This window comes from Myotis lucifugus, unplaced genomic scaffold (assembly GCF_000147115.1).
Source record: "Myotis lucifugus unplaced genomic scaffold, Myoluc2.0 scaffold_43, whole genome shotgun sequence".
Classification (NCBI taxonomy): domain Eukaryota; kingdom Metazoa; phylum Chordata; class Mammalia; order Chiroptera; family Vespertilionidae; genus Myotis; species Myotis lucifugus.
This window is the reverse complement of record NW_005871091.1, coordinates 1945102-1961771: the sequence shown is the minus strand read 5'-3', so window position 1 is coordinate 1961771 and position 16670 is coordinate 1945102. Positions and strand designations below refer to the sequence as shown.

Sequence of the window (16670 nt, the reverse complement as noted above, 5' to 3'; positions counted from 1 at the left end):
TGGTTCTGAGTGGCGGTTGTTTACTTCATAGTTCGATATGTTTCAGTGATGCTGTGAGAGAGCAGCACACACAGGTCCGCTCCCTACGCCGCCATCTTGGTTCTCCCAAGAGTTCCCTACTGTTATTGTATGCTATTTCTCCCTTTAGGTGTGTTAATATGTGCTTCATATATTTAGGTGCTCATGCACACATCTTTAGTCCACTGGCTATGATGAAGGCGGTGACCGGCTTCTCCCATTGTGCTGAGTCCCCCCCTTTTTTTAAAAATATATTTTATTGATTTTTTACAGAGAGGAATAGAGAGTTAGAAACATCGATGAGAGAGAGAAACATCGATCAGCTGCCTCCTGCACACCCCCTCCTGGGGATGTGCCCACAACCAAGGTACATGCCCCTGACCGGAATCAAACCCACGACCCTTCAGTCCGTAGGCCGATTCTCTATCCACTGAGCCAAGCCGGTTAGGGCATGAGTCCCCCTTTTTTAGTCTTTGTTGAAAGTATTACACATGCCCCTTTTCCCAGCCAGCCTCTGCCCCACCCCGCCCTAGACCTTCACCCCCCCTTGTCTGTGTCCATGGGTAATGCATATATGCATGTGTCCCATTTTTTTCTTGACTACACAAGGAATTCCCTTTTCCAGGTATCCCTTTTCCTGCAAAATCAGTCTCTACCTCTATCATTTCTATTTGCATGCTAGCAAACACACTCGTCTTATAGACAAAATGCCTCTTAACTCCATCGCTCAGCTCTATTTTAGAGCAATGTTTCTTATGAGTTCTACAGCCCTGTTTGTCCTTTACATTCTATTATTTAAAAAATTCTATTTTCATTTGTAAGTGTCCAGAAATCACTGCTGTGATTAGTTAGACATGTTTCCTTGGAGACATTTTCCTGTTAATTTACATGCAGATTTACCTATAGAGACAGACAGTAAGTCTTGTGGTTTATGCAAATGAAATGATACAGTTCTGAATTAAGAGTTTTGCAACTTGCTTTATTTCAGTCACTGAGATTTTCCTATTTTAGTAGTAATAGCTCCTATTCGGTAATACCTTGAAAGGATTATCTTCTCGAATTTAACCATTTTTTTTATTGATGGAGATCCAATTTTGTCCTGCAATAATTTATCCTTGGACGTTTTTCTTCACGAATGTTACTTCTTTTAGGATACGGAAAGTGTGACTTCCAGGTCATTTCTGACCCCTCTCTCCAGATGCCACCCACCTGGCTTCCATCCCGATTGCTCCATAGAACCTCTTGGTCACGCCACCACCTGTTTCGTCTTCCTGTCACCTTCCTCTCAAACATTTGATGGTTGACACCCCTTCCTCTTTACTTCTGGGTCTAAAGCCCTTTTCTGGTTTTCCTCCTCCTCGGGCTCCCCTTAAGTTTTCCCTGTTGGTTCCTACTCTACTGGTCTCTAAATGTTGACGTGCGTCAGGCAGCACTGAGCGCTCTTTACTCACAATTCTCTTCCTGGGTGATCTCACATATTCCTGTTTTGAAGTGCCACCTCCATGACATCATGGCTCTCTACTGCCTCTCAGTGCAACAGTCTAAATTCCTACCCCAGTCAAGGCCTGTCCTGAGTTCCAGGCTAGTACCCAACAGCCTGCAGGACATCTTCATTGGAATACACACCACTGAAGCATCTGTCTTCACACGTCCAGAGAACGTGACCTCTTCTTCCAATCATCTATTACAGCGGTTCTCAACCTTCCTAATGCCGCGACCCTTTAATACAGTTCCTCATGTTGTGGAGACCCCCAATTTCATTGTTACAAATTGAACATAATTAAAGCATATTTCATCACAAAAACAGTATGTAATTATATATGTGTTTTCCGATGGTCTTAGGCGACCCCTGTGAAAGGGTCATTTGACCCCCAAAGGGGTCGAGACCCACAGGTTGAGAACCGCTGATCTATTACAACTTGAACTACCAAGTTGCTCAAACCCTAAAGCTGAAATTTATTCTAGAATTCTACTCCCATATGTTATTGGATATTCTTTCCTAAATGTTACGGGATCTGGACAGACGGTTTCATCTCTACCCCCTCCCTCAATCACAGCCATCACTATCTCTGGCCTTGATCTCTGCAAAGGCCTGACATTCCAGTCCCTTCCCCAACCATTTTCCATACAGCTGCCAACAAACTCTTGTTGGGGGTATTTAGCTCTGGCTTACCCTTCAACGGCTTATAGTTACACCTAGAACAAGGAAGGCCTCAGATAACTGGTCCCTGCCACTCTATCCAGCTTTAACTCCTGCTTCGGCTAAAATGTACCAAGCTCGTTCTTGACTCGGGGCCTTTGTGCATGCTGCTCTAACAGAATTCTGCAGGTTAGTCCTTTTCACTAACCAGGTCTCAGTCACCTCCCAGAACCCTGCCCCAACCACTCCATCCAAAGCCAGGCTCTTATTCTCAATGACGGTGTCCATGTGCTTGTTTTGATCTTGTATAAAATTCCTATCTATCATTCCCGTTATCAGATCCCATGTGATCTCTGGGAAGGGTATCTTAAGCCAGGATCTTTGAAATCATCGTTTTACTATTTATTCAGACTGTTGCACTGAGAGGCAGTAGAGAGCCAAGTACACGGGCTCCGGACTCCCTTGGTTGGAATCTCAGATCCTTCGACCAGTGTGATGCTGGGGAAAGTACTTAACCTCTTTGCCGGTTTTCTCACTGGGAAATGGAGTTTATATACTCACCTTTTTGGAGGCAAAGATTAATTCAGGATGATGTGGGGCATATGATTAAATCTATGGTTTCTCAATCACTATAACATTTTAAAACCTCAAGTATTCTCTCTGCACTTTGCTGTCTCTAAAACTCTGCCTGTTTTTGAATGAAATAGTCACTCCCACAGACTTTACCACTCAGGTTGGAACTTCTATCTACCCTGCAAAACTATTTTCTTAGCTACTTTGAGGGAATCACAATTCCCATGGGAATGTTTTCAGGAATTCATCCCCTTGACATAACAGGAGTCAGTGAAGCTCACGGGACCTTGTGGGACAGGAATCTCAAACCAGAGAAACAATTCCTTCCTGGGTGGACATTAGTTTGGCTCACGCTGATCATTCAGAGAGCACAGGGGATTTGACTGCAGGAATAGAGAATGCTATTTTCTCTGTTCATAAGAATGAAACAATAATAGAATTTAAAAATACTAATCTATTACCTACACTGCCCTCGACAAGATTTCCCTAGAAATACACAAAAGTAGTAATAATACAAAAGAAAAATCTTAACGCAATCAGTGGCCTACAAGGTGACTAAAAAGTGATCTAGAATATGTGAAAATAATTAGGACTCTAAATACCTTCTAATTGGCCACTTTTCATTTATTTTGCAAGCTAGTCAAGACACCAGACAGTTTTAAAAAGGGTAGAATTAATATTTTATTGTCATTTATAATCAGATGGTAGTTGAGTATATAGTCTCTATACTTGATCTATCTTCTTTTTTTTGTAAATAAAAAAAAATTACAAGAGCCAATGGCTGGTTAAGATGATTAAATGTATTCATTGATGGTGGCTTCGAGTTTTTCCTTATTAGCTCCAGAAAACTCACCCACCTGTTAAGAAAATATTGAATTGACATTAGATGGTAGCACTGTTATCTCTACTTTGTGCTTAAGACATGATCACAGAATGGGGGAAAACTGGAGGCAAAGGAGAGGTATAATCTTATTCAAAAATAACACCTTGGAAAACACAGTTTTAAGTTAAAAACTAAGAGAAAATAGCCCCTCAAGAACAGGCAAAAGACTCAAATACCTCCTAATAAAGACAAATGTACTTTGTTATAGAACATGAAGTACCAATCACAGATTTAGTGACTGGGTCTAGCAAAGATCAATTTTGAATTAGATGCCACATTATGTACCCCAGTCAATGAAGAGTGACCTATTTAAGTAGTTCTTAAAAGCAAACAATGGGGACATGCTTCTCAGTATGAAAGAATAAGTAACTTCCGTTTCCTCATTATATCATGTTCTTCTATTACTCAGCTTTCTTCAAGGTCAGATGTGCCTACCTTTTGTCCTTTTTTAAAAAACTGGAAGGTTGGCATGCATTTCACTTCACACTCTGCAGCAACATCCTGGGTTGGGGGGAGGAGGATAGTTGGAGAGAGAATAAAAATAAAAGTTAGTATTGAACTTTGACAGAAGCACAGAATCCAAAACCGGATTCTTCTTTCTGCTGTATACTCCATATCTCAGCATTAGGCCTTTATTTAACGCATGAAAATCGACAATGAATATAATGGTAACACAAAACCCTAGTTATATTCTCAATTAAAATTCTTACTAATATGTACTCTCCTCAGAGGGGCACCAAGGAAGGAACAGAATGCAACTTGTATCAGATACTATCCGGTGATTCAATAAGCTCTTTAGTCCAATTACTAGATATTGGCTATTTCATGAATCTCATAAAGCAACAAATTCTTTAACTGTACTCAGGGTTATAATCCCAACTATTCCTCAGAATTAGCACCTCTATCTTTGCTCCTAGTTTTTCCAGATTTATTATGGGAATGGGGTACAGAGATGATGATCATAAAGGCTAAAGACGAGTGTGTGAGAAAGAGGAGAAAACTGAAAAAATTGTTCAAGAATTCTAAAGGGGCACACACTGGTTCTTGTTTCTTTTATGTTTTTAATTAGAATTTTACTTGCCAGTTCTCAAACCCGGCTGCATGATCAGAATCGCCCGAGGGGCACTACAAGGTTGAGGCCCACCTGATGCTAATGGTAGAACCTTCGTGGGCCACCCAGCTTTGAGACAAATGGGCAAACTCAAAACACCATAAATCGGGCTGGTGGGTGCCTATCTTCCTTCTCCCAGATGCGGGTCTTCTCACATCTAAGATTTTTCTGCTGCTCAAAAGCCAAGCATTTTTCAGTTTTGTCACAGGAACTTTTAACGCAATACTCTGTTCACATAAGGTTTGGAGGGAAATGCCATGAAAATAGTCTTGTTTGGACAAGTGTTTCAGGTGAAGAAGGCTGGTAAGGGTTGGACAGTGCCCGCTTGGCACTCAAAAGAGGATCAGGTAAGAAAAGGAGAACCTCACAGCCCCTAAGCAGCAAAACCATGCAAGGGAGCAACCTAGGCAGCAGGGCCCTCGGACCCAGATCTCGGAAACCAAAGAACTGTCATGGGATTTCCCTGGCCACATTATTTCAGAATGTCACGGTCAATCTCCCCAAGATGTCAGATTGAGTTAGACCAGTGGTCGGCAAACTCATTAGTCAACAGAGCCAAATATCAACAGTACAACGACTGAAATTTCTTTTGAGAGCCAAATTTTTTAAACTTAAACTATATAGGTAGGTACATTGTTATTAACTTAATTAGGGTACTCCTAAGGCTTAGGAAGAGCCACACTCAAGGGGCCAAAGAGCCGCATGTGGCTCTCGAGCCGCAGTTTGCCGACCACGGAGTTAGACCAATTCGGGAGTCTGACATTTTAATAGTACTGAGTCAATATTGCAGGAACATAGTATTCCTATCAAAATCCTCTATGGACTTGACCTTTGCTATCCAAAGTTAATGTTTTACTTTTATCACTTTTGTTTTCTTCTTCTATGGACTGGTTTGCTATTTCTGTAGTGATTGCAAAGTTATGTGCACTTAAAAACTAAGTAGTTACCTCCGAGGTTTTGAAAACATTCTTATCACTTCCCTCTTAGAAACGAAAAGCCAGCCTACTCCCCAATAACACCTCTTCTTCCTGTCGTGTGTGTGTGTGTGTTTCTTTTTGGTGAACAATCTGGAATTGTAAACTTACATACAGTAAAATTCACTTTGGGGGGTGTATATGGACAAGTTCTGACACTTGCTAAACACCACCAAAACCAGGACACAAAACTATTCCCTCTCCCCCCAAATTCCCTTGGGGAGCTCCTTTGTAGTCAAACCCTCCGCTCACCCCACCCGCTAGCAACAACCGACCTGTTCTCCATCCCTACAGCTTGACCCAGTCTCTGATTTTTATTAGCTTCTGGCTTACACTCCATATAGCGAAATAACTTTAGACCTGCTTTTGTCAGTTCTATCATTAACTCATTTCTGGCTGTTCTAAAATGTTACAGAACTCTCAGGGCTAACTCACTTGTTTCTTGTTTTAATTTACCGAAGTACCATGCCCCGCAGAGAGCTGGGAGCCCATCATTCCCAAAGGGCGAGTACTCGCACTTCTCTGTGAGTACCAAGTTTTCCTTGTGCACCACATTACGTGTCCATGTGACTCTATTACACCCAAAAGGTAACTTCTTCCTATCCTAGGCTTTATAGAGCCTTCTTTCAAAACTGTATGCTGCTTGCTCCAAAGACATTATAAATGTGTAAATTACCCTGGGTCTGACGTTCATGGTCGGGAGCGACCTGTATATAAATTTTAAAAACTAATTCAGTTATTAAACATTCCATCTATTGAATGATAGGATCTAATGTTCAGAAATGAGACTGATGTAATTTTTACCCCTTATCTGTATTCTTTTAGAGTTGAAATGAGGTGATGGTTTTACCTAGTTTCCAAGCAACCAGAAGACCCACTCACGTAATTCATGAATTCCATGGTGAAACCACTCACTGACTGTTTAAGGAACTGCTTTTTGTTGGAATGACCAGGTGAGTAGGAGCTGACAGAGACTGCAGCTATGTGTATGTGGTGATCAAAGGGTTCTGGAATTAGTTCAACTTTTACCTCTGCAACAGATCAGGCTATTTAGGTGGTTGTAATAGCCGCCATTAAAGGTATTCGATCTTTAGAACAGGGACGTGAAGTGGAAGGCCCCAGTATGTGAGTGGGGCACCTCAAGGTTTGGAAACTCTCAGGGTGATGAGTATGCCAACCAGACGCGGACGAGCAGCTCAGGCGCACAGCAGTCCTGCCTGCTCTGCACATCTGCGCCCCAGAGGCGGTAAGAGCGCTGGGCCTCGAACCAGCACGGGGCAGGGCTCAATGCGCCCCCCAACTCTTGCTTGATTAACACCTCTGTGCTCCTCTGTGCTACAGTCCACTATCGCTTCAGTGGGGATGCTAAGAAGCTGTTCTCATCGTTCCTGTGAGGATTAAGTGACCTAACGCCGTGGTCGGCAAACTGCGGCTCGCGAGCCACACGCGGCTCTTTGGTCCCTTGAGTGTGGCTCTTCCACAAAATACCACGTGCGGGTGCGCACGTACAGTGCGATTGAAACTTCGTGGCCCATGCGCAGAAGTTGGTATTCTGTGGAAGAGCCACACTCAAGGGGCCAAAGAGCCGCATGTGGCTCGCGTGCCGCAGTTTGCCAACCACTGACCTAAAGCATGCAGAGCTTCCCACAACATCTAGCACATGGTATTGCTTTCCAATAAAAATGTATTCAGTTGCTATCTGACAGGGTCAGCACCAGAAGTTTCTCTCAAGACTTTAAGTTGGAAAAAACCTTTGCTCCCTGTTTTTAACTGAACACATACTATCTACTCTCAATTCTTTTTTTCCTAAAACTATGCAACACATCAGAACAATAGCTTGACAACCATTTTTTTTTATACCTACTGCCTGCCAGGAAAGTGTGCTTAGTGAAGAAAGAGACTAACAGTCAAGGAGAGACACAAAGAGGCCATTATAAAGATTCAGTGAATGTTTCACATGTGCCAGGTATTGTCCTCAGCGTTTCTAGGAGTTATCTCATTTAACCCTGATGACTATCCGATGATGTTACGCTAACATTTCCATTTTACAGAGGATCAAACTGAGGCACAGACAAGATAACCGAGCCTGTACAGCTAACAGGCGACAGAGGTGGGGGAGAAAGCAGGCAGTCTACTAGGGAGAGGATCCACCCCATTCCACAACCGTAAATGCAAGAGGAAAAGGGGCCGAGGATACCATGGGGACAGAGGAAGGGAAACTAACCTAGTCTGGGCATAAAAGGGGGGTAGCTGGAGAAGGGTTCCTGGAAAAGATGTGAAGCCTGCAGCTAGCTCATCAGCTACAAAAGGCAAGGCTGTGCCCAGCAAATAGAGTGTGAGTGAAAGGACGCGTGTGGAATTGGTGAACGTGCTGTGGGAAGGTCCTCACAGATTTAGAAAGTATAACCCTGTACCAACTTTTATCGACCCTTTAGTACATTCCATAGTTGCTCAATGAATATGCAACTTTGGCCAGCTGACCATAGCGAAAAACCAAGGCTCAAGGAAGAAGGATTAGCCTGAAGCAGAAGTCACTGAGCCAGGACTGGGACCAAGGTCTAGCGCCTCTGCTGCCACATCATAGCCTAGACCCCTCCTGCCCACTGGGGCAGGGGGAAATGCCCACCTATCTCTAAAGAGCGCCCAGTGAGACGCCTTAGCTGGCTCTCCCTGTTCAGTGGGCTGTGTGAGAGGCACGGTCCGTGCTGGGAACCTGATCTGCACCCACCACACCACAGAGCGGCCTCTGGTGGGAGAGAGCAAGGGCTGGGAAGCCAGCCGACCTCATTTTAAACCCAGACTCTGCCACTGCACCTCCATGGACCACCTCACACCTCTGTTTTTCTCCTCTGTAAAATGGGGTGATAACACCAGGATTTAAATGAATCAATACTTGTAAGAACAGTGCCTGGCCCATAAAGTGCTAAACAAGCATTTGTTAATTCAACCAACCTGGAATCTTCCCCTTAATCATTCTCTCAGCTCTCTACTGGGCAACTTGGTGGTTTTTTCTTTAAAACCGTTGGGTTTTCTAATTGACCAAAATCAACTAAGACTAGAATAAGTGTGTGAATATACTTTCTCATGTCGTTACTTCACAAGAACCTTAAAAGTGGTCTCCACGTTTGGTGATAACCATCAACTCTATAGTGTTAGGTAGAATATAAAGGTTTTTAGAAGGTAAATTACTGGGAAGTAAAGTACTGAAGCCTCAACTATATTTTTATGCTTATTTTAGGATACATATACCTCCTGATATCTGGGATTAAGCTCATAGTTGGCACAATTACCTATTCTTTCAAAAGAAAACCGTTTAGCCGAAACCGGTTTGGCTCAGTGGATAGAGCGTCGGCCTGCGGACTCAAGGGTCCCGGGTTCGATTCCGGTCAAGGGCATGTACCTGGGTTGCGGGCACATCCCCAGTGGGAGATGTGCAGGAGGCAGCTGATCGATGTTTCTCTCGCATCGATGTTTCTAACTCTCTATCTCTCTCCCTTCCTCTCTGTAAAAAATCAATAAAATATATTTAAAAAAAAAAAAAAAAAAAAAAAAAAAGAAAACCGTTTAGCTAAGTAGCATTCCAGATTTCCAGCCACGTACCTGACAGTCATCCACATCTATTTCAAGGAACACCACATTGGAATACTTTTCAGAGAGGGACTGTGAAAAATACACAAAGAATTAGAACTTGTTAATGGCAGTTAATACCCAACCTTCTTAAACGAAAATGTAATGAAGCCAAAATTTAGACTAGGGACAAGGGTAAGCATAAAGGACATATATTTTCTCTGAATCAAATTCTTCCTAGAGTAAAATAACTCGAGGCCCCAATTTCAGAGAGAGCGGGGCCCATGTTTCAAAATGAACTAAAGCAAAACCATTTAAGACAGTGGTTCTCAACCTTCTGGCCCTTTAAATACAGTTCCTCATGTTGTGACCCAACCATAAAATTACTTTCGTTGCTACTTCATAATTGTAATGTTGCTACTGTTATGACTCGTAATGTAAATATCTGATATGCAGGATGGTCTTAGGCGACCCCTGTGAAAGGGTCGTTCGACCGCCAAAAGGGTCGCGACCCACAGGTTGAGAACCGCTGATTTAAGACAACCGTATTAGCTTTTAAAGGTTGTCTTCAATGGGCCACATGTGTCAAAGCTAACTTATTTAGGTTGTTACATTATTACTTTTAGACCAAAGATCAGACAACAACCAACCCACAAACTATTGAGTTTTTTTTCCTAGGGTCGTGACCACCAACCCAAAGAACACAAATCTCTTAAACAGCAGAAGGTGTTTAATACTCACATGAAAGAAGGGCTTGATCATTTTGCAAGGCCCACACCACGCGGCGGAGAAGTCAACCACGACCAGCTTATCTCCTGCACTGTTCAAGGCTTCCTGAAAAGCATACTAGGGGGAAAAGAAAGGCATGTGTTAAAAGGCCCAATAAAATCTGACAAAATGTGACACAGCACAATTCAGAGGTCCTGGAAGCAAAGCCTGCCTTTTAATAGAAAAACCCAAAGAAACTGCTTGAAAAACAAAATCCTTTGGTGTTGTTTGTAATATTGCTTGATAAGATGAAACAAGTATGTGTATAGTGTATCAATATTCATGTGTCTATGAATATTTTATAAAATTTTAGTCTATAGCCAAACTAAGGAAAAAATAGACATTTGTATTAAAAATGTTTCCACATCAAATCTAGGTACAGTGTAACCTCGTTTCTCAAACTTAATTCGTTCTGGAAGGCTGTTCGAAAACCGAATCATTTTTTCCCATTAGAAATAATGTAAAGCGAATTAATCCATTCCAGACCCCCAATGATTCCGTTTTAACCTTTCTTATATACAGTATATGTCTATTCTGTTTAATCTATAAACAAATACTTTAAATACAAAAAGGACGTGAAGTGTAAATGAAAATTTAACAAAATGTAAAGGAAATGTACAGTAAAAATGAAAATTTTACAAATTATAAGCAGCAACAAAAGCAAAAAAAAAAAAACACGAAAATATTCACAGCACAATATCCTGATATCTTAACAGTAGTAAACTGACTGATATTTGTGCAATTTCTCCTTTGTCTGTCACCTGAGAGATGTGTGACTCATCATACAGGTATCAGCATGAAAGGGTTGTCAGGTTGAGAAGCGAATTGTTCGAGATGGGAGATGTTCGAGAAACCAGGTTCTGCTGTATTTTGGACACATTTACTAAATGCTTAACTGGTGACAGGGTATCACCTGAATTAAGAAGTCACAAAGACACAGAATTTTGCTATCTACAACACAAGTTTGTTTGTTTCTTTTAATCTAACACTTTTTTCATTAAATTAATATTTCCTATGGTGAAACTTTCCAAAAGCAAAAGAAAGAAAAAGTAACCTCCTCCAATCACTGGCGACATGAAGCTTATTTCCTTGTATTCTTTTTAACGGAGTTTCCAGAGTTCAGATCAGAACTGTGTATGGTTGACTTCTGCCCTTTATCTCAAAACTCTGCCCTCATTGTTGACCAGATGAAAGCCACAGTTCTAGTTCCTCCTAAGGAATGCACGTTAAAAAAAAAATGCCAGGAGCAGAAATGACCAAGAAATCCCTTACCACCAACCTCCGTGAATAATTTACTGATGGTCTTGATACTGTAACCCTGGGAACCTAACCTTTCAGTTAAGAAACTCATTTTAACCACAATTAGTCAGTCAGTGATGATCAAAACCGGGGCAACGAAGAGAAATCAAAACACAAACATCTACATCTAAAGTCTAGGTTTTCTTCAAGGAGAAAATGCGGATCACACTGGTTTAATGAAAAAACTAACATTCCCCTCCTTTGACAGCTAAGAATCAGATTAGATCTGGTCCAGTTGAAAGGGAAAGTAAATGAGTCACCATTAAAACCTCGAGTGAATTCCTCTGAAGGAGTTACATCTCTAGATTTTCTAATTTCTACCTTTTTGGGGAAATAATTCACAAATGGTGTTTCGAGAATGGCATGTCATTACTTATGTACTCTTTTCAGTTATGCAGGTACAAACTGTCCTCTACCTTTGGGGGTCTGTGGGAGCGTCAAGTTAGAATGATAGAAACTGGCCCTAGCTGGGTAGCGCAGTTGGTTAGAGCGCCATCCCGATATGCCAAGGTTGCAGGTTCCGTCCCTGGTCATGGCACATACAAGAATCAACCCATGAATGCATAAATAAGTGGAACAACAAATTTCTCCCCCTCCCCCTCTAAAATAAAGAATTATAGAAATTACATTTCCAAATCACCACTGACTTGTCCAGATTAAATTTTTAGAAGGTCAAACAAGCCATTCTACACAGGCAAGATCCAGATAGGACAGGAAACAAGTCAAAATGACACTGGCTGGTCAGACGAATACAGTGGGCCCTTGAACAACACGCGTTTGAAGTACGTGGGTCCATTTATAGATTTTCTTTTTTTTTTTTTATAAATTTTATTGATTTTTTACAGAGAGGAAGGGAGAGAGATAGAGAGTCAGAAACATCGATGAGAGAGAAACATCGATCAGCCGCCTCCTGCACATCCCCCACCGGGGATGCGCCCGCAACCCAGGCACACGCCCTTGACCGGAATCGAACCTGGGACCCCCTCAGTCCGCAGGCCGACGCTCCATCCACTGAGCCAAACCAGTTTCGGCGATTTATAGATTTTCAATAAGTATAGACAGCACTGTAAATGTATTCTCTCTTCCTTGTCATTTTCTTTTCTCTAGCTTACTTTATGGTAAGAATCCAATATACAATACATATAACATGTGTTAGCTGACTGTCAGCTCTATCTGTAAGGTTTTTGGTCAACAGTAGGTTATTTGCAGGGAATCAAAAGTTCTACCCACATTTTCAATTGTGCGGAGGTTGATGTCCCTAACCCCTATGCTATACAAGGGTCGACTGTATATTGTTTTGAGAACATGGCTGGCTCTCAGTAAATACTTGGTAAGATTACTTTCAACATAGAATATTATTTCAAACACTCTCAAGGAATTCCCCCAAACAACTCAGAATCAAATTCCAGCAAAACTACCTAAAAATCTGAAAAGAAAAAGGCACACAATAGGAACTTTGGGCTCAAATGAACCTGAGTTAGAGCCTGGTATGTGTAGACTTCACAACCATTTCTCATCTCCAGATATTTAAAATTTACCTAAAGCAGACATCAGTTTGAAAATGATTCAAAATTACCTAAGAAGCAAACCACAATCCCTAGATACCAGAAACTAAAAAAGATTAAAGGTCCTCTTCATTGACAAATATTTTAAATTTTTTTTAAATCCTCACCCAAGGATATTTTGTCCATTGACTTTTTAGAGAGAGGGAGGGAGGGAGGGAGAGAGGGAGGGAGGGAGGAAGGAAGGAAGGGAGGGAGGGAGAGAGGGAGGGAGACGCCCTAGCCCGTTTGGCTCAATGGGTAGAACATCGGCCTGTAGGCCCGCAGAGCGAAGGGTCCCAGGTTCGATTCCAGTCAACGGCACGCACCTCCTCGGTTGCAGGCTCCTCCCTGACCCAGAGCCCTGGTCAGGGCACATGCAGGAGGCAACCAATCGATATGTTTCTCTTACATCAATGTTTCTCTCGGTCTTTCCCTCTCTCTTCCACTCTCCCTAAAAATCAATGGAAAAATATCCTGGGGTGAGGATGAACAAAACAAACAAACAAACAAAAAGGAGAGGGAGAAACAAAGACATCAATGTGAGAGAGACACATCAACTGGTTGCCTCCTGCATAACCCCCTAGTGGGTCAGGGATGGGGGTTTGAACCTGGAAACCAGGTGTGCCGTGGTGGACTGGGAATCGAACCTGAGACCCTTCCGCGCTTGGGCACTCTAACTACAGGGCCTGACACAAATATTTTAAAAACAAGTTAGGTGGGGTACATAAATAGAAGCAGAGTCTAGCATCTCTTTCCCTAAACACAACCATTCCACAGATAATTAATAAAAGCACAAGAGTAGTTTGTAAAGCATTTAGCAAAGTGCCTGTGTTCAATAAATGGCAGCTGTTATTCTTTAAAAAACAACAATAATGAAAATGAAGAAAAGAAGCTGTGATTTCTTCCTCATGGAATTATCCCAATTGTATCTGAAATAGATCCCGGTGGCTCCAAGCTACCAACACCCCAGGAAGCGCTGTTCTGGAAAGCCAATGGCACCAAGTCCACCAAGACGAAAATCTCAAGTGTATTTAATATTTACAAGTAACATTAGAATTAGTTTGCTTTTTTTTTTCCCTTTTAATATAATGTATTGACCTTTTACAGAGAGGAAGGGAGAGGGACAGAGAGACAGAAACATCGATGAGAGAGAAACACCGATCAGCTGCCCCCTGCACACCCCCGACCGGAGATGTGCCCGCAACCAAGGTACATGCCCCTGGCCGGAATCGAACCTGGGACCATTCAGTCCGCAGGCCAACGCTCTATCCACTGAGCCAAACCGGCCAGAGCTGAATTAGCTTACTTTTTGACTAATGACTCTGAATTATAAATCTGAGGATCCACTGATTATCAGAGCCTAATGTAGTGCTTCTTTGAGGAACAAATTTCTTACCACCCTTCTCCATCTCACTGATTAGGGGAGGAGGGTGCCATAAATAGGACCATGAAAACGGAAAAACTGAAAGGTGTGCTCCCGGAATCACTCAGTTTTCTGTCTGTGCTGTACGAATTCTGAGACTACTAATCTAGACCCCTCAAAGTCTTTCCACTCCTTTCATGGGTGCTCACCTGTTAGGTTATACCGAGGTGGCCAGACCCTGGACGAAACCCCCCACCCCGTAAGCTGATGTTTCTCATTCAATAGGTATTAAATAAAAGTATGCAGAACAAAAATCAATATTAAGGACCTCTGTTTTCAACAAATGAGAAGGCTGCTGATTTTAATATAAATGCTCACAATTTAAAAAAATGAATCCCAATAGGAAAATAAAATCATTAAGGACAAGCAGATAATAGACTACAAATAGCCCATCAACACGTGTGGGAGAAGAAAAGTCAGTCAGTCACTAGTAATCAATCAAAGAAATTCCAATGAGAATGAGAATGTTCTTACTAAGGATCTGGCCAAAGTTATGCGGGAAAGTCAGCGATGAAAGGAAAGGGAGGGGCACTCACATGCTTCTTGTGGTAATTACAGGCCTTCAAGATTCCCACCCCTTAACCCAATCGCTGCACTCCAGCCCCTAAGCCCAGCACAAGACGTTGTGAACAAAACAGTCACCGAAGCCACAAAAACTGCCTCAATGCCCAGCAGTGTGTTCAGATACGGACATGGCTACAAAAAGCTTCTGATTACATGTAAACCGTTCAGGCTAAATTAGACAGGAAAATAAAAGCTCCGAAACAAAATAGCATATAGACATAACATAATCTCAATTACTTTGTGGCTTGTAGGACATAGCAAATCCCTCTCTACAACGATCACATATATATTTTCTGGTTCTAAGAGTGACAACAAGGTAAGGGACCATTACAGAAAAAAAAAGAGAGGTTCTCGAAGCCCGCCCCGGCATCTAAAGGGTCCAGGGCACTCAAGGTGGGCGCGGGCCCGCCTGTGGGTAGCTTCACTGGGGTGGGAACATCGCGGGGTAAATGCTTGAGGTTCTTGCACTGTTCGGGCGACCTCAATTCTCTCCCAGTCACTTTTCTGAATCTGCATTTAACAAACATTTCTGGAGTGGCTACAGTATACCGGACGCTATGTGAGGCTCTCGAGTTTCCCAGGCGGGAGGGTATCTGTCTCGCAGTAACTTTTTTGCCTGGGACATCCTAAAAGGATGGACCCACCGTCTGAGTACCCGAAAGCTGCTCCCAGGGGCATTCCTGGCTCCAGCGAGAGCCACCGACAGTGGGTGAATCACACAGACGGGCAGGGCAGCGGAGGTCCCTGGGCCCAGCTTTGGGGACTGAGTCATTCCAAAGCCAGCGCTGCCGGAAACACGCCCCACGCCGCAGGAGGAGGAGCCCCGAGGGCGCGGCCCGGACCTCACTTCCATGCGGGCACCTGAGCCCCTGGGGCTTCGGGGCCGGTATCAGACCCCCGCGGAAGGGCAGCGGGGTCTCCGGCCCGGAACCACCCCCCCCCCCCTTTGCGAGGATACGGTCCGCGTCACGTCTGGGGCACAGCACCAGGTGGAGGCAGCCGGGGGTCTCCATCCTGGATCCGCTCCTATGGAAGCCCACCCCACCAGCGCGTGTGGATCACGCCACTCCCCGGGGAGGGTGTGGCGGCCAGCAACCCCGGTGTTCTCCAAAGAGCCCTCCATTTCCCGGCCCGGGCGCGTATCCGGATACATAGGGGGCCAAGAGTAGACTCCCTGCCCCCAAGCGAGAGTTCCCAGACAGGGGTGGTGCAGGAAGCGCAGTGAGGGGCCGCCCGTACACTCCACGCGCGCGTGCATTTCCCCCATCTCACTGGGCACCCCGACCCTGCCCTCCAGGGGGCTCCCGTCCCTCTCCTCCCGTCCCCCAGGGCATGCTCGGGCGCCTAGAGCGCACCCAGGCCCGGCTTCTAGCAGCCCCAGGCCGAGCCGCCGCGTCCCCTTCCCCCGGGATGCGGAGCGGCGGCCTGCCCCCCTCCAGCCCAGCGCCTTCCCCGCCACGGAGGCCGCGCGCCGCGCCCTGGCCTTGCGCATACCTTGCTCTCGATCTGCTTCACCATTTTGGCGGCTGAGGTCTGACCAGCGACCGGAGGGAGCGATGGAAGTGGATGAAAAGCTGCAGACTGAGCTGGCCGGCACGCAGACCGCCTTCCCTTTATAGTCACCCGGGAGCTGGGCGCGGGCGCGCGCGGCGTGCGTGTGGCGGGGGCGCGCCCGCTCCGCCCTCCCGAGCCCGCCCAGGCGCCACGGCCGGGCCCGCCTCCCGGAGCCGATCGATGGGGGCGGGGCCGCTGGGGGGCGGGGCTTTCGCCGGTGCGGACCTCCAGGGATACCGAGCTGCGGGAAAC

The 16670-nt window shown here is 44.4% G+C and overlaps 1 protein-coding gene across 1 annotated transcript; it reads right to left on the bottom strand.

Moving 5' to 3' along the window:
* Window positions 1–3387: 3387 nt before the first annotated feature.
* Window positions 3388–16515, bottom strand: TXN (thioredoxin). The gene is made up of 5 exons (XM_006088040.3): window positions 16359–16515; window positions 10008–10112; window positions 9300–9359; window positions 4050–4115; window positions 3388–3588 (listed from the first exon to the last, which is right to left on the bottom strand). Exons 1-5 carry the CDS (start codon window positions 16380–16382, stop codon window positions 3526–3528), a joined length of 318 nt encoding a protein of 105 aa, XP_006088102.1. The 5' UTR covers window positions 16383–16515; the 3' UTR covers window positions 3388–3525.
* Window positions 16516–16670: the final 155 nt, after the last annotated feature.